Consider the following 24,155-nt stretch of genomic DNA (forward strand, 5'->3'; position numbering starts at 1 on the left):
GCGCCGCTGCCGAAAGTAAACATTTACATATGGCTAGTTCCTTCCCCCCACTCCCCGATTACCCTCAGAAAAGAGGGCGCACCGATGAAGTCTTCCAGTTTTTTGGTCACCAGAAAGTATTTTTTCTCCAATTCCACGTTATCCACGCTGACACACCCGGCAAATCAGTGCGAACACTTTGACCTTTTCTAGTTTCAAAGTCTTTGACGGAAATCTTTGACCCAGGATATAAAGCATCGAGAATGGCAAGTGGTGACCTCCTGTTGGAGCTCCGCGACCAGAAACAATATGAGAGACTGCCTAATCTAATGAAATTCGGAGATACCAAATTAATAGTAACTCCACACCGAACCATGAACACCACCTGTGGCGTTGTTTCAGATGATGACCTGTTAGGGCTGACGGAGGCTGAACTTTTGGAGTGTTTTAGCGAACAGAATGTCATCAATGTGAAACAAATTAGGATGAGGCGTGATCGCAAAGAAGTTCAGGCTAAGCACGTGATACTTACTTTCAATTCAAGTGTACTGCCTGACTCCGTTGAGGCTGGGTACATCAAGCTTCGAGTGAGGCCATATATACCAAACCCTCTCCGATGTTTCAAATGTCAGCGGTTCGGCCACAGTTCACAGAACTGCCGAGGCCGCCTAACTTGCGCTAAATGCAGTGCTGAAGAACACACATCTGATGCCTGTGAAAGCTCTCTTCACTGTGCGAACTGTATAAAGGAGCATGCCGCATACTCACGGTCATGCCCATGCTGGAAAAAAGGAAAGGAAATTGTCACAATTAAAGTAAAACAAAACATTTCATTTAGGGAGGCACGAAGGCAGGTGTCCTACCTACCAGAAACTAGCTTTGCCGAAGTGGCGCCTCAGGGGGCAGCCCCACGACGGCCCCCGGTGGCTGTCTGGCACCCGCGTAGTGAGTTAGCGGTGACGCCATCCGCCCCCTGCGCGGTTGCAGCCAGTGCTGCTCCGCCATCCAAGAAAGACCCACCAACCTTCGGGCTGGGGGCCCCGAAGGTCTCGTCTTTTGAGGCGAGGCCCTCAAAACAAACGCAGCACTCGCAAGAGCGCGTGTCCAGCGCCTCGCAAGAGGCGATTGACACAACACCGAGCGTGAGGGCGCTGCCAGCGCCTAAGGATCGGCGCGACTCCGTCGACCGATCCAAAAAAGGAAAATCTCGTGTCACGGCTCCTGGGAAGGGTCCGTGAGCTAACTTTTCATCCTTGAGCACACAGCACAAAACACATCTAAAATGGACACACAGATATTACAGTGGAATGTGAGAGGACTTCTTCATAACCTCGATGATATTAGAGAACTTCTTAATAAACATACTCCAAAGGTGCTGTGTGTTCAGGAAACACATCTCAAGTCCACACAAACTTTCTAAAGCAATATGCCATCTTCCGCAAAGACCGTAACGACGCTGCTGCTTCGTGAGGCAGTTGCTGTCCGAGCAGTGCTGTTCGGGAAGCTACTAACAATTACCTCTATTTACATCCCCCCGTGCTGTGAACTTTCGAAGACACAATTTCAAAGCTTAATTGATGAACTTCCTCCGCCATATATAGTCGTTGGTGATCTAAATGCACATAATCCCCTATGGGGCAACTTCCGTTTAGATGCGCGAGGACGCCTAATAGAACACTTTCTGTTTTCGTCAGGTGCATGTCTACTAAACAAAAAAGAACCAACATATTATAGCACTACACACAACACATACTCTTCTATAGACCTGAGTATTGTCTCGAGTACATTAATTTCATATCTGGAGTGGTTCGTTCTCAAGAACCCCTTTGGGAGTGACCACTTCCCGATTAGGTTGAAGTTAACAAAAGAAGATACATGCTCGCCTAACTTTCCTCGTTGGAACACCAAGTCAGCCAACTGGGAACTGTTCCGAGAAATTACATTTTAGACGAAGATGACATTGCTGATTTTAATATAGACGATGCTGTAGCATACCTAACAGGTTTTACTATTGACGCTGCAGTGAAATGTATTAAGCAAACTAACAAAATGACTAATAAGCGTCGCATCCCATGGTGGAATGGCGATTGTCGAAAAGCGCGCAATAGACAAAATAAAGCTTGGAGACTACTCCGAAATTACCCAACGGCTGAAAACCTCGTCAATTTCAAACAGGTTAAGTCCAAAGCCAGAAGAATGCGTCATCTTGCAAAGAAAGAAAGTTGGAATAGGTACATCTCCGGTATAAATTCTTACACCGACGAAACGAAGGTTTGGAATAGGGTAAACAAGTTAATGGGTCGGGAGTCACCCCCTATCCTTGGTAAGTAGCCGAGGGGAGAGTCTGGAGGAGCAGGGAGACTGCCTAGGTGAACACTTTGAATATGTCTCAAGTATATCACACTATACAGAAACGTTCTTAAGATTCAAAGAACGCGAAGAGCGGCAACCCCTTAAATGTAAATGTCCGTCCAGGGAGACTTACAACTGCCCATTTTCCGATGGAGGCGGAAATGTTGTAGGCTCGTGTGCTCAGATTTGGGTGCACGTTAAAGAACCCCAGGTGGTCGAAATTTCCGGAGCCCTCCACTACGGCGTCTCTCATAATCATATGGTGGTTTTGGGACGTTAAACCCCACAAATCAATTACAACTGCCCATTTTTATTTGCTGAACTTAAGGCATCTCTTTCGTACTGCAACAACTCGGCGCCAGGTGGCGATTGTATACTGTACGAAATAATAAAGTACCTTCACCCCAAAGCACTAAAAACACTCCTAACCCTCTTCAATACCATGTGGGAAGCTGGGTATATTCTATTGTCATGGAAATAAGCGATAGTCATCCCGGTGCTTAAACAAGGCGAAGACCCACTCTTGGCCACCAGCTACAGGCCAATAGCGTTAACAAGCTGCCTATGCAAACTATATGAGAAAATGATAAACCGGCGCTTAATCCACTTTCTAGAAAGTAACAGTATACTAGACCCCCTTCAGTGTGGTTTCAGAGAGGGGAGGTCGACAATAGACTACCTTATTCGCATAAAGACATACATCAGAGATGCATTTATTCATAGGCAGTTTGTACTTTCAGTATTCCTAGACTTAGAGAAGGCATACGATACCACATGGCGATTCGGGATTCTGCGCGATCTTGCGGTCATGGGCATCCATGGGAACATGCTAAACACAATGAAATGTTTTCTGTCTAACCGAACCTTTCGTGTAAAAGTGGGAAATGCTCTCTCTAGATCATTTACCCAAGAGACTGGTGTTCTGCAAGGGTGCGTGCTTAGTTGCACACTCTTTCTTGTAAAAATGAACTCCCTGCAGTCAGTCATTCCAAGCGCGATGTTTTATTCCGTGTATGTTGATGATGTGTAGATGAGTTTCAAATCATGCCATATGTCTATCTGCGAACGACAAGTGCAGCTTGGAATGAATAAATTGTGTAAATGGGCGGATGAGAATGGTTTTAAAATAAACACCAAGAAAAGTACTTGCGTACTTTTCTCCAACAATTGATTGATTTGTGGGGTTTAACGTCCCAAAACGACTATATGATTATGAGAGACACCGTAGTGGAGGGCTCCGGAAATTTCGACCACCTGGGGTTCTTTAACGTGCACCCAAATCTGAGTACACGGGCCTACAACATTTCCGCCTCCATCGGAAATGCAGCCGCCACAGCCGGGATTTGATCCCGCGACCTGCGGGTCAGCAGCCGAGTACCTTAGCCACTAGACCACCGTGGCGGGGCACTGTTCTCCAACAAACGAGGGGTAATGCCACTACCAAATGTTGCGATTAAGGGAGACCAACAAGTCATTGTCAAGTTCTTTACGACGCGCTTCAGCCTCTTCTTTCACTCTGCAGCACGCGTCGTTCTCAGCTTCTTTACAAAGCGCCTCAGCCTTGTTACGGAAAACGGCGACTCCAACACGGTCCCGAAGGCGCCACTGCTTCGAATTCCACCGGGAAGGTCACCAGCCGTTTGGTAGCGTAGGTTTCTCAGCTCGCGACTGCTTCTGCGCAGAGCTGATAGACGAGCGGACGAGACTACGGGGAGTTAAACAAGGTTTATGTACAGCATATATACAGAGGCGTTACAAATTTGGCACTGGGGCCGACAGAAACGCGAAGAGCCGAGCTCTTTTCTCTAACACATAGCTGTACTCTCAAAAGGGTCTACTGTCAAAGGGGTCTGCTCTCGACGCACCGCAGGGCTTCTTTTATATGCACCGGGTCCAACCCAAATGTACAACCAGAAGCGCCGCTGTTCGGGAGGTCAGAATCCTCCAATGGGGTTGCCGCTGGGCCGCGTCCTTCTTTCTCATCGAATCTGGAGAGGCTGCGCTGCAGGTGGCTGCACCCAAGGACGAGTGACGTCGCCGCGCATTGCGTCAGACCCGCCAGACAGGAAGACGCCGGTTGTTTACTCGACGGGCTCTCGGGCTGAGGTGACTCACTGCACGTGCGCGCCAGAAAGGCGCCGCCGCGTGTTGACGCCGTTGAGTTGTTCGTGTCAGGCGGGCTCGCGGGCTGGCCTTGACATAGATTTCCTTTTTCCGAGGCACGGACGTTTGCTGCGGACTCGCAGGCATAACACCACCCAGGAAAAATCGGTAATCGCCTTTTCCTATCTCTCTCTCCCTACATCTTTGTCTTTATCTTTCACTTATTATCTGTCCTGTCATCTTCTTTCTTCCGTTTATTTCCCAATTTCTTGGTGACGAGGGTAACCCTGTGTAGTTGCCCAACTTTGGGTATACGTGGTGACAACTTTTCTTGGCACTGAAGGGAAAGATACGCAGCCAAATCACGTGCATCCTACCACCAGTGAAGGTAGTTACAAAGTAGTGCCCATATTTTCAACGTGAAATATAAATGTTCCTCCTTTATTTCCTACGTGGAGCTGTTCGAGACAGGACGCAGTTCACACTCACACCTGTTAGATATTCGTATTTTGTTGGATTTATCTGTTGTGACTTTACATTTTTTAACGCACGTGCTTCTCAAATGCTAAGCGGTGTCTGCGTCTGCATGAAACACTGATGGTGCACCCTCGTCACTTTTCAGTGTTACAAGACACGCGCGAAAACGGACTACATGTGCAGAAGCTCCGCCTCCGTAGCTTTCCCTTCAGTGCCAAGAAAAGTTGTTGCCGAGTATAGTTATATATTTGGTTACAGCAGCGATGCATGGCTGGCATTTCCAAGTGTTTACTATTCAGCCTTATTGCATCCCCTTGTTTGGCTCGGTGGCAGGTGGCCACCATCGCCGCCAAATTCAAAATGATTCTTATGGAAAACTTTTTTCTCGCACTCTGATCGCCAACTGAAAAGGTGGCACACCGATGACAGCTTCGTTTTTGCGCAACCAAAACAGACCTTCCCCAAGTACCACGTAATTCAGTCAGAATGAAAACAGTCCGATCCATTTCACTATTCATTGTCTCGAAAAGGCTCACAGATTAAATTGGCCCTGGCTATAAAGTAACAAAGATGACAAGTGGCGATCTCCTTCTAGAAGTTCGTGACAAGACCCAGTACGACAAGCTCTCGAAACTCGTAGCTTTTGGTAACATCAATGGGCCCACATAGGCCACAGTGCGTGATGTCACATCTAATGATGACCTCCTCGAGCTATCTGGAAGTGAATCGCTTAAAGGATGGCAAAAACGGAATGTAGTAAAAATATAAAAAATAACAAGTCGAGATAATAAACAGATCCCAACAAAGCACATCATAATTACAAGCAACTTCCCCGACTCCATTGAAACCGGTTACACTAAGCCTCATAGCAGACCTTATGTACCAGATCCTCACCGTTGTGTCAAGTGTCAGTGCTTTGGACACGGATCCAAAACAAGCAGAGGATGCGCTAGGTTCGCGAAGTGCGCATCTTGTGAACAGGCATCTGATGCCTGCTTTTCAGAGACCCTTTGCGCTAACTGTGAAGGAGATCATGCAGCCTGCTCCCGATCATGCCCTGCATAGAAAAGAAAAAAACAAATATTAGAACTTAAGGTCATATTCAACTTATCATTCCAAGAGGCACAACAACGGTTTTCTGCACAAAATCATTCTGATCCTTCCTTTGCCGACGTGGCACGCCAGGGCTCCATGCCATGTTTTTCAGTACTTGCGAGATTCACCCCAAGTGTGACCGCGGTTGTGCCAGCAGCGCCTCTGGCTGGAGCAGCCTGTACTGCTCCGCCTCCTGCTCAAAAGGGCTAGCGGACTTCAGAGTTTGTTGCACCTTGTGCAGTCAGGTCCGAAACTGCCATGAACGTGCCTGTCAAGCGGGCACCATTCGCCTCTTCTGAAGAGGTGATAGATACGAGCCATACTCCTCCAGCACCTCAGACAACAAAGGAAAGGCACAGCTCTTAGGAGCGAAAGAAGAAAGAGAAACCCCGCATTACAGGGCCGCCAAAGGCCCTGTAACTAATTTTGTACACACAGCACTTAACTACATTAAAAATAGAGACACAAATTTTACTGTAGAACGTCGGAGGACTCCTCAGAAACCTCGGATGATGTTCAAGAACTTTTACATGAACATTCACTGAAAGTGCTGTGTGTAGAAGAAACATGCCTAAAAACCAAGAACGCCAATTTTCTATGCCAGCATATTATTTTTGGAAAGGACAGGGATGATGCCATCACGTCATCCGGTGGTGTTGCCATTATAGTCAATCAAGGGATTGCATGTACTTATCTACCACTCGAGACATCTCTTGAAGCAGTGGCTATTTGAGTAGTTCTTCTGAACAAACTTGTCACCATCCGCTCGGTCTACATACCTCCAAACCATCATCTTGGAAAGCGTGAATTCCAGTCTGTAATAGATAAACTTTCAGAACCTTATGTTCTCCTTGGAGATTTCAATGCACATAGCAACTTATTGGGTGACTCTCGCTGCCATGCTCGAGGTCGCCTGATTGAACAGTTTCTTTTTACTTTTGGCACATGTCTTCTAAATCAGAAAGAGCCCACATATTACTGTCTTGCCAACAATATCTACTTGTAAATAAACCTCATCATTGTCTCTCCATCCGTCTTTCCTTTACCGACATGAAAAGTCATCAATAATCCTCACGGAAGTGACCCCTTTCCGGTAACGCTAAGCACACCAATATCAAAGAAAAATTGCCCGCAGCTCCCCAAATGGATCACTCACAGAGCTGATTGGGAACAGTTCTGGAAGATTACTCTTTTGAGTTGGACAGATCTATCTAGTTTAAGCATAGATGCAGCTGTGCAATACTTTTCAGCTTTTTTGACCGACGCTGTGATGAAATGCATCCGGCAAATATCTGGACTGCCTAGCAAGCGGCATGTCCCATTGTGGAACATTAAGTGTCGCAGTGCACGCAAACAACAAAACAAAAAGCGGAGGTTGCTTCGGGACTCGCCGACAGCCGAGAATCTTGAAAGCTTTAAGAAAAAAATTGGCCCCGCATTTGCATGTTTCTGGAAATGTCGTCGAAAGACGATAGTCTTGCGTGTGGAGAGTGTAAACAAGACATTTATTTGATGTTCTGCGCAAGAAAAATCAGTGAGTGGTATTCTGGAGGCACTGCGTTAGTGTCTTGAGTGTGCAGCGGAGGCGAACGAGCGCATCAAATCACGTCACATGTGAGACATGAACGTCATCTGGCAGTTTTTTAGAAAACAAAGCGCGTGGCTTTGAGACGGGTGTGCGTGCCCATCTCAGAGGTGATAAGGTGTAGAACGCAAGGTGACGAGTAGGTGCCACTACTGTTTCGTCTTAGCAAAGTGTTGGAAACACTCCCTGTTCCGTGCAAGTGTCGCACAGTCAGCGCAGTGTGATAAACGCTACGGTCCTTAAAATACTTGTATTGTTTGTGGACGCCTTCATCCACAAACAATACATTCTTTCCGTGTTCCTCGATATCGAGAAGGCCTACAATACAACGAGGTGATTTGGAATATTAAGAGACCTGACCCATTTTGGTGTGCATGGCAGAATGTTTACTATTATCGAAAGGTACTTGTCCAATCGAGCATTCCGTGTCAGAGTGGGTAGCGTTCTTTTCTGAACATTTGTCCATGAAACAGGAGTACCGCAAGGCAGTCTACTTAGTTGTACTCTTTTTATTATCAAAATGAATTTTTGCAATCTTTGCATCCCACAAAATATGTTTTACTGCACATATGTCGATGACGTTCAGCTTGAATTTATGTCTTAATTTGTGACCTGGCAATATGTGTGCGGCAAGTTAAGCTTGGCTTGAACAAGGTCTCGAATTGGGCAGAGGAAAATGGATTCCAATTGAACCCCCAAAAAAAGCATGTGCGTCTTGTTCTCCAGAAAGAGCAGCACTCATACTGACCCTGACACTCAATTGCATGGTCAGCGTCTGTCTGTTAATGCCAAATACAAATTTTTAGGCCTAATCCTGGACACCGAGCTAACCTTCGTACCACACATCCAAGTATCTAAAAAATAAGTGTATCAGAGCCATGAATGTTTTAAAAGTGTCGCCACATACTATGTAGGGGAGTGACAAGAAGTCTCATGAGCTTATATAAAAGCCTCGTACGCACTCGTCTGAACTATAGAGCAATAACCTATCAGTCTGCGACACCTACCGCCTTAAAGATGCTTAACCCTATTCACCACCTAAGCATTTGTCTGTCTACAGGTGCCTGTCGCACCAGCCCTGTTGAAAGCCTGAACTTGGAATCATAACGAAGGGTCACTCCACCTACAGGGATGTTACATGTCTTTTCTATATTATCTCAAAGTGAAGGTAGACAATGACCATCCTTCACATTGATTACATGTCCAGTTCTGTTCTGTTTGAAAATTGGCCATCTTTGAGACAACCCTATTCACTTCGTGTAAAGGGCCTTTTTGAGGAAACCGGTGTGTCACTCGAACATTGTTTGATGGCCCCCGCAGCATGTCTGCCACCATGGAAGTGGCAAACGATAGATTGCGATGTGTATTTTTTAGAGATCACAAAGCACGCACCCATTGTACATATCTGCACATACTTCCTAGAACTACAACAAAAGTATGCAGGCCCTGAGTTCTTTACAGATGCCTCAATGTCCAACACTTATGTTTCATATGCAGCCATTGGCCAATCCTTCTCAGATACTGGTGTCCTGCATCCTGATGCAAGCATTTTCACAGGAGAAGCCTATGCAATACTTGCAGCTGTTAAACACATTGCACATATAAAACTACAAAAAAAACGGTAATTTACACGGATTCTCTGAGTGTGGTGAAAGCCTTAAAAACACTTAAAAAGAGCAACAACCCAGTTCTTGAGTCCCTTTATTCACTCTTATGCACAGCATGTTGTAGTCTACTAGGTGCCGGGGCACTGTGAGATACAGGGTAACGTTTTGGCAGACCAGCTCGCTGCATCCGCCTACAACGATGCAGCTAATGCATCAGTACCAATCCCTGCACTTGACATGAAACCTTTTCTAAAACAAGAGCTCAGAGGTTATTGGCAAAACACGTGGGATAGACGCATAAGTAATAAAAACTGCATGTTATTAAGCCACAACTTGGTTGTTGGCCGCCACTATCCAAATCACGACACACAGAACTAATACTTACAAGGCTATGAACAGGACATACATACTCTACACCAGTGGTTCTCAGCCATGGATGTGTGGGGGACCCCTTGTGGACTGGTGGAAGTGACGGGGGACCCCTTGCAGCGTACGGGAGGGGGGGGGGGTATGTAAGTAAATTAGCGCAACTGGAGCGTGAAACAGGTGCCTTTTATTAGGCTTGTGTGAATTGTGAATTTTAGGTTGAAGCGAATAGTGATTTTGGTCGTATAATTTCGAATTGAATAGGAATAATATATATGACATATAAAGAAAAATGGCCATATTTATTATGACTTAACTAACCAGCACATTATATTTTTATTGTTAAGGCGTTTATTAGCCGGCAACGAGCGAGAATATAAAATGGCGACAGTCACAGCCAAGCACGGGCTCTCAGTGCGAGCGGCGTCCTTGTTGGGTAGCCCCACTAGAAGGTACTCAAGAGTTCGACCCATTTCATAGTTCGGAGGCTTCGCTACAATTACCCCGGGGTCGAAGAGGGAGCCGCCTGGCGACCTAACAGCTTGTTATTATGAGCGGGTCATAATAAGCCTTCAGGCGCTCCACGTTGACGATGTCTCGCCCACGGCGGCGCATGTCCGAAGATTGTTCAACGGGTTCGATCAGATAGTTGGCGGGTGAGGTGCGCTCGATGACACGGTAGGGGCCTTCGTATTTGGGACGTAGTTTGGAAGAGAGGCCAGCGGCAGAGGTCGGAATCGAGAGCCATACAAGCGCACCAGGAAGGAACGTGGGCTCAGAAGTGGTGGAGCGATCACGGATACTCTTCTGCCGCTCTTGCTCTTGCGTCGTAAAAGTCTTGGCAAGCTCGCGACACTCTTCAGCAAGCCTGGCTGTCTCGGAAATAGGTGTACACTCAGATGGATCCGGCGTGTACGGGAGTATCGTGTCCATGGTGTGCGACGGGTGCCTTCCGTACAGCAAGTAGAATGGTGAAAAACCAGTCGTACTCTGAGGGGCGGTGTTGTAGGCGTAGGTGACGAAGGGCAGTATATTATCCCAATTAGTGTGGTTGGCAGCGGCGTACATAGAAAGCATGTCGCCGAGGGTGCGGTTAAAGCGTTCGGTGAGGCCATTCGTCTGTGGGTGGTAAGCAGTAGTTTTGCGGTGGACAGAATGGCACTCCGTCAGAATGGCTTCGACGACTTCCGACAAGAAGACACGGCCTCGATCGCTGAGAAGCTCTTGGGGTGGTCCATGGCGCAGTATAAATCCATGCAGCAGGAAGGACGCAACATCGCGCGCAGCAGCCGCAGGGAGAGCGGCGGTTTCGGCGTATCGCGTTAAATCGTCAACGGCAACGATGGCCCAGCGGTTACCAGCGGATGTCAGAGGAAGTGGTCCATACAAATCGATACCTACGCGCCCAAAGGGACGGTCAGGGCAAGGTAACGGTTGTAGACTGGCGTGCGACATATGGGCTGACGGTTTACGGCGTTGGCAAGTGAGGCAAGAGCGAACGAACTGCTGCACATAGCGGTACATCCCGCGCCAGAAGTAGCGTTGTCGAATGCAATGGTAGGTTTTTGAATACCCCAGAGTGCGCGCATTGCGGATCAGAATGGAAAGATTCACATATCTCTGACCGCAGACTGTGGGGTATCATGAGTAACCACTGCCGGCCGTCGGTGTCGTAATTGCGTCGGTGTAGGAGGCCGTCACGAATGGCGAAATGGCGAGCTTGACGACGCAATGCACGCGTGGATATCGTTGCGGATGGATCAGAGAGCATGTCGATGAGCGGACCGATCCAATTATCCTTTCGCTGTTCGGTAGCGATGATGTCAACATCAATGGCAGAAACAGCAGCCGAGGATACTGAGCAGAGCACATCACCTTCAGGCAGAGGGGAGCGCGAGAGGGCGTCGGCGTCAGCATGCTGGCGTCCGTTGCGGTACAGCACGCGGATATCGTAGTCTTGTAAGCGAAGAGCCCAACGGGCGAGACGGCCTGAGGGATCCTTCAATGATGAAAGCCAGCATAGTGCATGATGGTCGGTGACGACATCGAATGGGCGACCATACAAATAAGGTCGAAACTTTGTAAGAGCCCAGACGATTGCCAGGCACTCTTTCTCCATGACGGTGTAGTTTTTCTCGGCTCTCGTGAGCGTACGGCTTGCATATGCTACGACATATTCAGGGAATCCGGGTTTTCGCTGCGCCAGGACAGCGCCGAGGCCTACTCCGCTGGCGTCCGTGTGCACCTCCGTTGGGGCTGTAGGGTCGTAGTGGCGTAGAATGGGAGGCGACGTCAACAAATGGCGGAGCTTCGTGAATGCGTCGTCGCACTCGGATGACCACGAATTGAAGGGCCCGTTGCTTCCAAGGAGCTTCGTCAGCGGTGATATGATCGTGGCGAAATTTCGTATGAAGCGTCGGAAGTATGAGCACAGGCCCACGAAACTACGCAGTTCTTTGACAGATGCAGGTTTGGGGAATTCTGCCACGGCCTGAAGCTTGGCAGGATCAGGAAGAATGCCGTCTTTGGACACGACGTACCCCAGTATGGTGAGTTGCCGTGCCGCAAAGCGGCACTTTTTCAGATTTAGTTGTAAGCCGGCATTGCTCACACGTGCGAAAACTTCTTTTAGACGTTGGAGATGCGTGGAGAAATCCGGAGCAAAGACAATGACATCGTCGAGGTAACACAAGCACGTGTACCATTTCAAGTTGCGCAGAACGGTGTCCATCATGCGCTCAAAGGTCGCAGGTGCATTACATAGACCAAACGGCATGACGTTAAACTCGTACAAGCTGTCTGGCGTGACGAAGGCGGTCTTTGGTCGAGCGTCGTCAGCCATGGGTACTTGTCAGTACCCCGAGCGCAGATCGAGAGAAGAAAAAAAATCGGCTCCATGAAGGCTGTCAATCGCGTCATCGATGCGTTGCAGTGGATAAACATCCTTGCGAGTGATCTTATTGAGCCGTCTGTAGTCCACACAGAACTGCACAGAATCGTCTTTCTTCGCAACAAGAACAACAGGAGACGCCCATGGACTGTCGGAGGGCCGAATAACGTCGCGTCGGAGCATATCGTCAACCTGATCATTAATTACTCGACGTTCAGCAGGCGACACGCGATATGGACGTTGCCGTAAAGGTGGATGGGCACCAGTGTCGATGCGATGCGTAACAACGGACGTGCGACCGAGAGAACTTCGCCCGACATCGAAAGAAGAACGATATTCTTGTAACAGGTCCAGAAGTTGAGAACGCTGTGCGGCCGTAAAGTTGTCAGCGATGGAGGGGCCAAATACATCAGCAGACGACGAATCAGAAGGGGAAACAGCATTGATGGTACACGACCTGGGAGCGCGCGTGTCATCGGGTACGTCCAGGACTTGTGCGTCGTCGACTGGTTCCACTCTGCCGAGACATTCCCCTCGAAGCAAGGTAACAGCATACGGGAACGGGTTGGTTACAAAAATAGCAGTGTTGCCCTGGTTGACCTGCACGGTCGCGAAAGGTACTAGCAACCCTTTCCTGCTGCAAGCGCGGTCAGATGGCGAAACAAGTCCAATGGTGTCGGAGAGACCAGCGCAGTAGACAGACACAGCCGTCGTCGAGTTTGGAGGCACTGTTGTATCGTCTTTCGTTGGAATCTTGCTCAGTGTCGGGGGACTGTCTTCTGGCGTCAAATGCGAGAAGGGTGAGAGCTCAATTTCGGCGGCGGCACAATGGATGACGGCGTCATGGCGGGAGAGAAAGTCCGATCTCAGGATGACGTCATGAGAGCATGCCTGAATGACGATGAACTGGGCGACATACAGAACGTCCTGGATGACAACTCGAGCTGTGCACCCTGCTGTAGGATGAATCCGGTGCAAACTTGCAGTACGGAGGGATAACCCAGAAAGTGGCGTCACCACTTTTCGAAGTAAGCGGCAGAGTTTTTCGTCCATAACTGATACGGCAGCTCCAGTGTCAATAAGAGCCGATGCACAAACACCGTCCACAAGCACGTCAATGACATTCGAGGGGCTGCTCTGAGGGCTTTCACATTGCGATAGCGTCGCAGTCCTTGCCTCAGGGACTGCGACGACTAGTTTTCCCGCTCATGAGCTGCCGCACTTGGCCGCATGGGAGACAGGGAACGGCGTCGTGGAGACGGTGATCTTCGAGATGGACCTGGGCGAGATCGAGGTGGCATAGACGGCGGTTCTTCGCGATAAGGACGGCTGAGTTGACCAGCAACAGGTGAAGAAATTGGAGCCGGCTGTACGCGATGGCAATAACGGGCCACGTGACCGGCGTAACCGCAGGCAAAGCAGATGGGCCGGTTGTCGGGTGTGCGCCATCTGTTCACCGGGGTAGGTCTCACCCATGTCGCAAGGGCTGATGGACGGAACGGTGGCTGCATGGTGGACTGAAGCTGAGGCTGAGGGGTTACGTAGCGGGCGTACCCGCTGCAATGGACGGAGGTCGTGCAGCAGCTTCAGCGTAGGTCAGAGGGGCGGGTGCTTGAACGACTTGGGGTGGCCTGGCGACCACTTGCGCGTAACTCAGGGACGCAGGAGCCGTAGGCTGTTGGGGTTAGTAAGCAGGCATTACCTTTGCTATTTCCTGTTCAATCGCTCGGCGGATGGGAGGGAGAAGGGCAGTAGCCGATTGTTGAACAGCAGGTTGGTGGGAAAAGGGCAGGAGGGAGAACTGACGCGCGATTTCCTCACGGATAAAGGACTTCAGTTCTGCCATCAACACCACTTGGTCACAACTGGCCTCCAAGCCAGCAAGCGTTGCAGCTCGTGGTGGGGAGCGTCGGGTCATCGAACGCTGCCGGCGGAGCTCCTCGTAGCTCTGGCACAGTGTGATGACCTCAGCCACCGTGCCGGGATTTTTGGCGAGCAGCATCGTGAAGGCATCATCGTCGATGCCTTTCATGATGTTTCGCATCTTGTCAGACTCGGACATGGTGTGATTGGACTTGTTACATAGGTCCAGGTCATCTTCAAATTAGCTGGTGAATGACTCACCAGCCTCCTGAGCACGTTCACGCAAGCGCTGCTCGGCTTGCAGCTTGCGAACAGCAGGGCGGCCGAAGACGTTGACGATTGCGGTCTTGAAATCGGACCAGGTGGCAAAATCGGACGCGTGGTTGTTGTACCACAAACTGGCGACACCGGCAAGGTAAAACACCAAGTTGGTCAGCTTGCCGTCCTCGTCCCATTTGTTGGGGACGCTCACGCGGTCGTAAATGGCGAGCCAGTCCTCCACGTCAGTGCCATCAGCGCGAGTGAAGATGGGTGGATCGCGGATTCTGGGGACACCGGGACAAGGGGGTGGCATTGGAGGAGGCGTTTGCTGAGAAGCGCCTTGGTACATAGTAGATGGCAGGGTACGTGATCGTAGCTCCAAAGGCATAGACAGGGATCGCAGCACTCTCCACCAAATTGTTAAGGCGTTTATTAGCCGGCAACGAGCGAGAATATAAAATGGCGACAGTCACAGCCAAGCACGAGCTCTCAGCGCGAGCGGCGTCCTTGTTGGGTAGCCCCACTATAAGGTACTCAAGAGTTCGACCCATTTCATAGTTCGGAGGCTTCGCTACATTATATTTAAATAAGGCCTCTATGCAAATGTCTTTCTTTTTCGTTCACAGGAAGTCGAAACAACTTTGAGTAGTAGTGGGATAAGAGTTTTGGAAAGATGCGAGTGATAACCTGTAAAATAGGTAAAATAGGTAAATTTGCCCTGCCGGGGTGGTCCAGTGGCTAAGGTACTCGGCTGCTGACCCGCAGGTCGCGGTATCGAACCCTGGCGACGGCGGGTGCATTTTCGATGGAGGTGAAAATGCTGTAGGCCTGTGTGTTCAGATTTGGGTGCACGTTAAGAACCCCAGGTGGCCAAATTCCCGGAGTCCTCCACTACGGTGTCTCTCATAATCATATGGTGGTTTTGGGACGTTAAACCCCACATATCAATTTATTAATCAGTCTGTCTATTTCTTCCATTTATTGCACTAAATTACCCATGAATCTGAACACCCAGATTTATTCAATGATAGGTCACATTTAAGGACCTATTTGTTCATCTTGTGCTTTCAAGTGCTTGATTTTGGACAAATTGTCTTCAGATAAAGGTGGGACAAATCTTTTCGGAAGTCTGCCTCAACATGTAACCAGCATGAAAGGAGAGCCGAGTCGTTCATTGTCAGTTGATCACAAGGATGCCACCAGCATAGCCCAAAATGGTGAGTCACATTGTGGTGAGCATGTAAATACAAGCTGCATATCTTGATAGGCGAAAATCTGTCCCAGTATGAATGCTTTTCCAGTAATTACCGCTAAGTGGTGCATGAGCAATCGCTACACGTAGCGTCCAATGCATCTTCAAATTTTGCAAGCTGCACCTGATCATTAATTCTGTTATCATCTGGGCAAGGGTAGGGTGTCTAAGTAAGGACTTCCTTGCTCGTTTTTATTTTATTTTTATTCATTCAACAGGATTATGCAAAGTTAGGCACTGCAACGTAGAAGATTCAGAACGAGTTGGTTAATTTGTGCCCTGTGTATTTATTATTGTGCTTGCTTCCACTGTAAGCTATCAATTCTACTGTGTGACACATTGCATGCATGTTGTTAGCAGCCACAGCCACTCAAAAAGCATCTGCCAGTGGCCTTATTGATCAAGAGGATTACAGTGATTTGTGGACATCTACGCCAACAAGGGTGAGTTGGACCTATTTTCACTAGTGCTTTCGAAGCTGCCAAATTCTGTTATGATGAACAGTCTCTGTAGGATCTTTTCTTTTTGGAGTGAAACAGTGCAGGCATTGAGACAAAGAAATGACAGGACACAGGGCTAACTACCAACTGATTTGCTTATTGGAAAGGCAGAGAATCTATAGGGAGGTGAGCAAATAAAGAAAGATGGTACAAAGTGGTCACGTGACTATTGATTTGGATATGGGTTTACAAGATGTGGCAAATGCAGATTCCCTGAATACAAGCGAAAAATGGCAAAAAAAAACAATGACACGGTGGTCTGTACGAAACTGATTAAGATAGCCAAAACTGGAGATTCATAAATAAAACAAAAAACAAGGACCAGGGTCTAACAGAAAAAGGTTTGTAAGCAAGTGACAGCAGGGCTAGAGAACTGCAACCACGACCAATAAGCAGAAAATAAAAAACGAGGAAAGAAAACCATGTGACAGTCAGCCTGGTCAGAATTGAGGCTTGCGGTATCTAATTGTTTTATGAAAGAGTATAGGTGATGGTTAGGTGATGGTGTGCTGACACAAGCTGCTCCCCTTTTGTGAATTATGTGTGTCTCACAAATTTTGCATGCACATGCGCTCCCAAACATACGCATTTCGTTAGAAAAGTATCTGACTTATTTTTTTTATGAGCACTTGATGAATTTGAAACAAGCATGCTTGCATCAGCCAACCTTGAACCTTCGTGCACATGCGGGAATTTTTCCCAACCTGCCAATAGCGTCAGTCGCTGCAATGCAGCATTTGAGTGGGGTAGTGCGCAGTGTTCTCGTCGGCTTTTCATTGTAAGGAAAATAATGGAGCAACTGGAGGAGCGCTACTGCATCAAATTTTGCCAGAAATTGGGTGTCAGCCTAGTGGAAACCATTCAGAAGATCAAGGCGGCTTTCAGCGATGATGCAATGAGCTGCACACAGATTAAGGAAGGTACGACTGGTTTAAAGATGGCCGCACATCGGTGGAGAGCGAGCCACGCTTCGGTAGGTAATAAATATGGTGAAATGAATAGGTCATTGTCGAAGTGAACACTGCGGTGACGTAGTACCGTCGTGTGACTATCTAGAAAATTGCAGTGGAGGTGGGCATCAGCACTTTCTCTGCACATTCCTTTATGATCGAAGTTTTGGTCATGAAGAGAGTTGCAGCAAAAGCAACTTCGTGTTGAAGTCTCACAGGACATGCTGGATTTCACAAGCAGTGACCCTATGAACGCCGTTATCACGTGACGAGTTTGGGGTGTATAGTTACGACCTGGAAGCCAAATCCCAGTCGTCACAGTGGAAGCATTCCGCGTCACCAAAACCAAAGATGGCCCACCAAGTGTGCAGCAACGTCAAAGTGATGCTGAGTGATTTCTTTGACTTCCGTGGTGTGGTACACGATGAGTATGCACCACAAGGTCAAACAATCGCCAAAGAGTACTACAGGGATGTCCTCAGTCGCTTTCATGATGCTGTGCGGCGCAAAAGACCCGAGTTGTGGTCTAAAAGAAATTGGCACATCTATCACGACAATGCTCCTGCACATTCCTCACGCTTGGTTCAGACTTTCCTGGGGAAAAGTCAGGCTCCTGTAGTTAAACAGGCTCCTTACTCTCCTGATATTGCCCCCTGCGACTTATAGCTGTTTTCCAAACTCAAGAGAACATTAAAAGGAAAGTGATTTCAGACAAGAGAGGACATTATGGCTGCAATGACAGCTGAGCTCAACTATATTCTGAAAGAGATCTTGTCAGAATGCTTCCAACAATGGCAGCACCGATGGGAAAAGTGTGAAGTCCCAAGAGGGCTACTTTTAGGGGGATTAGGTTTCCAACATTCTGATCATGCCAGTTTTTTTTTTTTTCTTCCACCAAAGGTCGCATACTTTTCTAACAGACCTTGTAAATAATATCCTCTGCAAGTATTATTCAATATTATCAATTCCGAGCATCATAGAAAGGCATTTTTTAAAGTTTCAAAGGTCATGTATCACCGCAATAGCAATTTTAGGACATGTTATTGCTTGCTAAACTAAACCCTCATTCTCCTGCCCACAAAACACTGTATTCTAATTCAAGATGTAAGAGAAAGATGACAAGTTGGGTCAGTCGATTTACATTCATGTTTGAACATTTCATTGAAGCGCACCGAGAAACACAAGTTGGAAGACAGGACAGCGCTTACTGTCTAGCATTGTTCTGTCAGCTTCTTCTAGCATGTTTTTTGGTCCACTCCAATGAAATGTTCAGACGTGAAGATGTGAGACTTGCAAACGCCTTCAAGATGACATAATAGTTAAAAATGCCAGATGTGAATATTTACATCGTATAAAATCCAGTTTGACTTTTACTAGTTCAAGAGTTCTCTACGTGATCGAATGTTCATATTGTCACGAACGGTTCAGTGATGAAATGGAAGAGCCTGTTAATGTTAAACTAAATGGGAATCTAGTGGATGTTGCAAAAAGATCACTGAAAGCAGTGACTAAGCATTTTAGTGTAGCAGGTCACAACTTTGTTAACCTCGAACTCTACATACACATTCCAGTCAGACTTCTCAGAAAATATGCCAAGCCATACCTTAATCACGAGTACTCCAGTCAGGTGGTTTAAATGTTTTAAAAGGGGCTTTTGAGTCCGTACGATATGGTGCATACCCATGGAAACTGATAAGTGTGAACCCTTCTTCTCGAAGTTGCCTACAGTACCATTGTCAAATGGTCGTCTCTTTTGACAGCCATAGTTGAGCGACACCTCTTTTTTCTCCATGGAATACCTTCTCACTCACCCAATTGACCACAGCAGCTTCTCATTGTCCCCCACCCTCCTTCTTTGTTGAGCTCAAAGGGGAGGAAGCGCCAAGAAAATCGGTGGCGGTGAAAAAGTATACTTGTTAAAACGTTGCCGCCCTCCACCCTCTGTTCCCCTTCTGACCTTTTTCTACTGAAGCAGCTGTCACTGGCTATTTGCTTTTACATTTTATTGTTTAGAGCCCAGAATCGCTTTGCTCGATTATGGAAAGTTCTCTAACAAGCAGCCATTTTTGCTCCAAAACTATCATCATGGTCATGTATCTGCATGTGCTATTTGTCTTCTCCTTCAAAACACCAGTGTCGATTTGCCCGGCATATTTGCCCCGAGATCGGGCTATAGGCGACTGATGGCCTGCATACAAACGTACGCAGCGGCACTTTTTTGTGGGCAGTGTGAGCAGATTGTTGGCTAATAAAATGTATTCATTGACTACGGCCCACTCGTAATACGTATGTTGTCTATTATTGGCAAATGGATGCTGGCTCAACGTTACTATTACTTGTGAGAAAAATGCAATCTGCCAATGAAAAGGATGGTCATGCTTGGTGACTGTGTTTTTGCACTATATCACGTTTCTTGTGTGTGTTTCATTTGTAGGCATGGACCTTGTGTACTGCCGATAATGCACTGCTGTAGTGCGACTTAATTCATTATTTTATTCATGCATGCTGGTCTTGAACACAAACAAAAATTTAAAAAAAAAGTTTTTATATTTTAAGCGACGAGCTGAAATAACTACTAACACCCATTCATTTTTTTTATTCAGTTCTCCATAAAATGAACATACAGTCGAACCCCGCTACAATGAAATTAACGGGGCGCAGAAAAAAATGTCATTGTACTAAAATAGAAAAAATGTAGCTGATTTGAGGTAGCAAAACAAAGGAACGTTTATTCTCAAAATTCTGAAAATGTCCGCTGCTTTCTATTCTTTCCTAGCAGCGTCACAACGTGATTCTCAAGGCCATGGTGAAAAGCAAACTGAAACAATGCCTAAAACTGTCTTCGTGAATGAACCAAACAGTTGCATTAACACGTTGACACGAACAGCTGTCCGCCGTCGTAAGTATCCGACAACGCTGAGATGGAGGCAGGGTATCGTGGAGCGGTGACTTCTGCATTATTTTAAGCCATTCTTATCATCCAACACTCGCAGCTAGCTGATTTTGTTGATTATGTAGACGAACAGCCGCTCCGATTATTTACCACAGTCGCCAAGCGCGAACATAATAAGCATCGGAATCGGAAAAGGCAGCGTTCTGCGATTGTACCTAGGGCAAGGTTGTGTTTTGCGTTGCATAAGTTGTTGCCAGACTTGAGGGGTCAGTGCTGCCAGAATGTTGCGAGATTTGGCAGAGAAATTCGCTTTTGTAGTTGTGGCTTCTCCGTGAGGGTTTGGTGTCGTCCCCGGTGGATTTCGCGACTGCATGAGCGACGCTGGCAGTTTTCATTAACAGAATGAACCGTGCCTTGCAGACATTGGGATGCGTTCTCTTGCTGTGTGTGCTGCTGTGCAATTGAGAGGCCGTTTTAATTAAAGGAACGAACCGCACCTTGCAGAAGTCTGGGTGCATTCTCTTGCTGTGTGCGCAGCTGTTCAATTAAGAGATCGCGTCTCAGTGTTGGGGACAACGTGAAAAACTGGATGGAGTTGCACCAGGTGGTGTGACTAGAAGAATGATAGAAGTCGGAAAAGCCTTGGAGAGCATGAAGAGGGGCAAAGCTGCTGGTGAGGATCAGGCAACATGAGATCTGCTGAAAGATTGAGGACAGATTGTGTTAGAAAAACTAGCGGCCCTGTTTACGAGGTGTCTCCTGACGGGAAGAGTAACAGAATCTTGGAAGAATGCTAACATCATCCTTATAAATAAGAAAGGAGATGACAAGGACTTGATTGATTTGTGGGGTTTAACGTCCCAAAACCACCATATGATTATGAGAGACGCCGTAGTGGAGGACTCCGGAAATTTCGACCGCCTGGGGTTCTTTAACGTGCGCCCAAATCTGAGCACACGGGCCTACAACATTTCTACCTCCATCAGAAATGCAGCCGCCACAGCCGGGATTTGAACCCGCGACCTGCGGGTCAGCAGCCGAGTACCTTAGCCACCAGACCACCGCGGTGGGGCGATGACAAGGACTTGAAAAATTACAGGCCCATCAGCTTGCTCTCCGTAGTATGTTGTACCATAGAGCGCATGCTGTATCATACATGCACAAAATCTCCCACAACCTGAAAAAGGTTGCAAATCGGCACCATGTGCCAGTGGTTTTCTCTGCTCCAAATAAGCTTTCAAGGCTCTGTGCCCGCATTTCTTCAAGAGGTGCAAAGGTGGTGTGCGATAAGAAGCATGTAAAGCTGTTCCTGCATTGTGCTGTGGGCACTGTTTATTAAATTCCCCTGAGCTGTGGCAAGGTCTATATAGGCCAGACAGGGCGCTGTACAAATGACCGTCTAAGGGAGCATGCCTTATCAATTAGGAATGGAACAGGGTCTCATTTGCCCTTTCACTGTGCTTCGTGTGGCTGCACGCCGCTGTTCGATCGCACGCGAGTACTTGGAAGGAACCGGCATGCGCTGGCGCGGGAGTTACTCGAAGCCTTTCACATAATGAAAAAAGGTGACTCGTGCGTCAGCGTGCCTTCAGTTGTGTTGCATAACAGTGAATTCCAACTGTTGGATCTAGATGTACTTCAGTTGGGTGCTACGAAGTGTCTGTCAGTTCATTTTTTTGCTGGTTTTTTCTTGCATTTTTTTTTTTCGCAGGCTTGGGCGTTTTTGATTTTTTCGACGTCTTTACATTAGGCATATCTGTTTGTTGCTGGTTCTCAGATATTATGATTGCAATTATCGGTTATTACACCATAAAAATGTTCATGTCTGCACGTGCGGTGAATGAAATGGTCTGCGCATGTCCTCCAAGAGCCTATATATTGTGAATGCTTCATGAAAATAAACTTAGTCGTGAGTTGGCGCTCTTTCTGTCTCGTCTTTTTTCTCTTTGTCAACCTTGCGCCACGTATTTCAGCCTAATATGTACCAACTAGCCCAACATAATGTACTGTTAAGCTTCATTTCTTCTACAAGGGGCCCTTTCCAGTCTGTTTTATCTTCTACTCAGGCTCAGGATTACGTGCACTTGATCGCTTCTGCTTCTTGCCGTGCTAGGTTTATTGAATATTGCTTAAGAAAAGGTCTAATACACAACGACGTCACATTGCTTTTTGGTCCTGTCCAACCCTCGTTTGGCCACGCTAAACGCATCTGCAAAATTCTTAAGTCGGAACTTTGGAGGCAGGTACGTCTATACCATGACCTGCTACGACTATGGTGCTTCACGAGTTTACCGGGAATTATAGCTGAAAAACAACTGCGGTTCTTTCATCGCTCGGCAAAAGACACAACGGAGTACTGGTGGCAGTCCGTCTTTGTTCGACTTCCCCAGCTCCAGACCAAGCGACTGTGATGCGATGGTGATGCGACTGGTGCGCGTAATTGTGAATGATTGAAAAGTGCGCGAAATTAAAGGATGGCCGAGTGCACGTGCTGGGTCGCCTGAACAACGACGACGCCGAGGACCGGTACACGTGAGAGCGTGGAGCGCAAGCATCCAAGACCATAAAGCAAACAAGGGCCAATGGCTGATCACCACGGAGTTTTGAAAGGCCAATCGGGACGAGACAAGTGTGCCCCAGAGGAAGCCAATCCTGAAGGGCAAAAGAGCTAGGAGTTCGAGGTGAACGAGGCAAGAGGAAGGTCACAGCTGGGAGCTGAAGACAGGCAGTCGGGTGGCAGACCTGAGCCTTCTGGACTTCACCCGGTCTGGACCTCCGGACAACGCCTTCCAAGGACGGCGAGCTGCCTCAACGGTCGAGACCAAGGCCTGCAGATTCCGGTGCGGGTGCAGCAACGGCAGTTCGGGTCACGGGCCTGAGCCTTGCAACCAGCCACCTCATCGGGCGAATCTGGGCCGCCACAGGCATCACCGAGCGAGTCCCGTTCCATCGTCGCCGCCAGCGAGCATCGGTACACGCCGTCGCCACCATTACAGCAGCAACGTTTTGGTGAGATCGAACTTGCTCTCTTCCCTGCACCGCCGAATCACCGCGTCAGAACTGCATCATGTAGCTGTGACTTTCCGTCGGCAGTTTCGGGACTTTAGATGTTTGTTTTCCTTCTAAATCCCGCTTTTAGCCAGCTACTCATTTCTTGTAGTTTGTGTTTGAGTTTTGCTTCAGTTCTGCAGTAAATGTTTAGGTGTTGTTTGTTAAGCAAACGGCTTTGTCCTTATTAGAAAAACTCTCCGGGGCTCAACCAGGAGAAACAAATCAGCAACAAGAACCCGCATCACAAACTGGCGTCCGCAGCGACAGGACAAAGCCGTTGGTTTGACACCTTCATTTATTGACGCGGTTGACATCATGTCGAATATGCGAGAGCTAATGGCCTTGGCGGATCGCATGGGAATTGATGGGGCGGATTTTAAAGCATGGTACGAGGAGAAGGAGGCACGAGCACGAGAGGAACGGGCTGCGGAACGAGAAGCTCGAAAGGAACAGTTGGAACGGGAGACGCAGGCCAAGAAGGAGCAGCTTGAGCTCGAGACGCGCGAAAAAGAAAAACAGCTCGAACTGGAGACACGCGCAAAGAAGGAGCAGCTGGAATTAGAGAACCAAAACCTGCAACTGCGTCTTAGACTTGCCGAAGCTGAGAATAGCCGTGTAGAGACAAGAACTGTTGACTCAGCACCAGGCTCAGCACAAGAAAGGAGTGTTTCATGCAGCGTGAATCCTCATAAGTTGATACCGGGATTTAATGAAAGCCGGGACGACTTGGACGCCTATTTAAAAAGGTTCGAGAGAGTCGCCATCGGTCAAGAATGGCCTAGGGACAAATGGGCCACAGCTTTAAGTTTATGTTTGAGCGGAGAAGCCTTAAAGGTGTTTGGAAGACTTTCGCCGGAGGATTCACTCGATTATGATAAAGCCAAGTTGGCGTTGTTCCAGCGTTTCCGTTTTACGGCCGAAGGGTATCGGG

General features: G+C 47.8%; 1 protein-coding gene across 11 annotated transcripts in view; it reads left to right on the forward strand.

Moving 5' to 3' along the window:
• Positions 1–24,155, forward strand: part of LOC119175608 (uncharacterized) — a 497,980-nt gene that overhangs the window by 138,611 nt on the left and 335,214 nt on the right. For 9 of the 11 annotated variants that reach the window (XM_075881653.1, XM_075881644.1, XM_075881647.1 and 6 more), the window contains 2 exons: positions 15,679–15,795; positions 16,188–16,273. In XM_075881653.1, coding sequence (XP_075737768.1) covers positions 15,679–15,795; positions 16,188–16,273 — 203 coding nt within the window. The remainder of the gene's footprint in view (positions 1–15,678; positions 15,796–16,187; positions 16,274–24,155) is intronic. The other 2 variants (XM_075881645.1, XM_075881646.1) reach the window with 1 other exon arrangement.

This window comes from Rhipicephalus microplus, chromosome X, assembly GCF_043290135.1.
Source record: "Rhipicephalus microplus isolate Deutch F79 chromosome X, USDA_Rmic, whole genome shotgun sequence".
Lineage (NCBI taxonomy): Eukaryota > Metazoa > Arthropoda > Arachnida > Ixodida > Ixodidae > Rhipicephalus > Rhipicephalus microplus.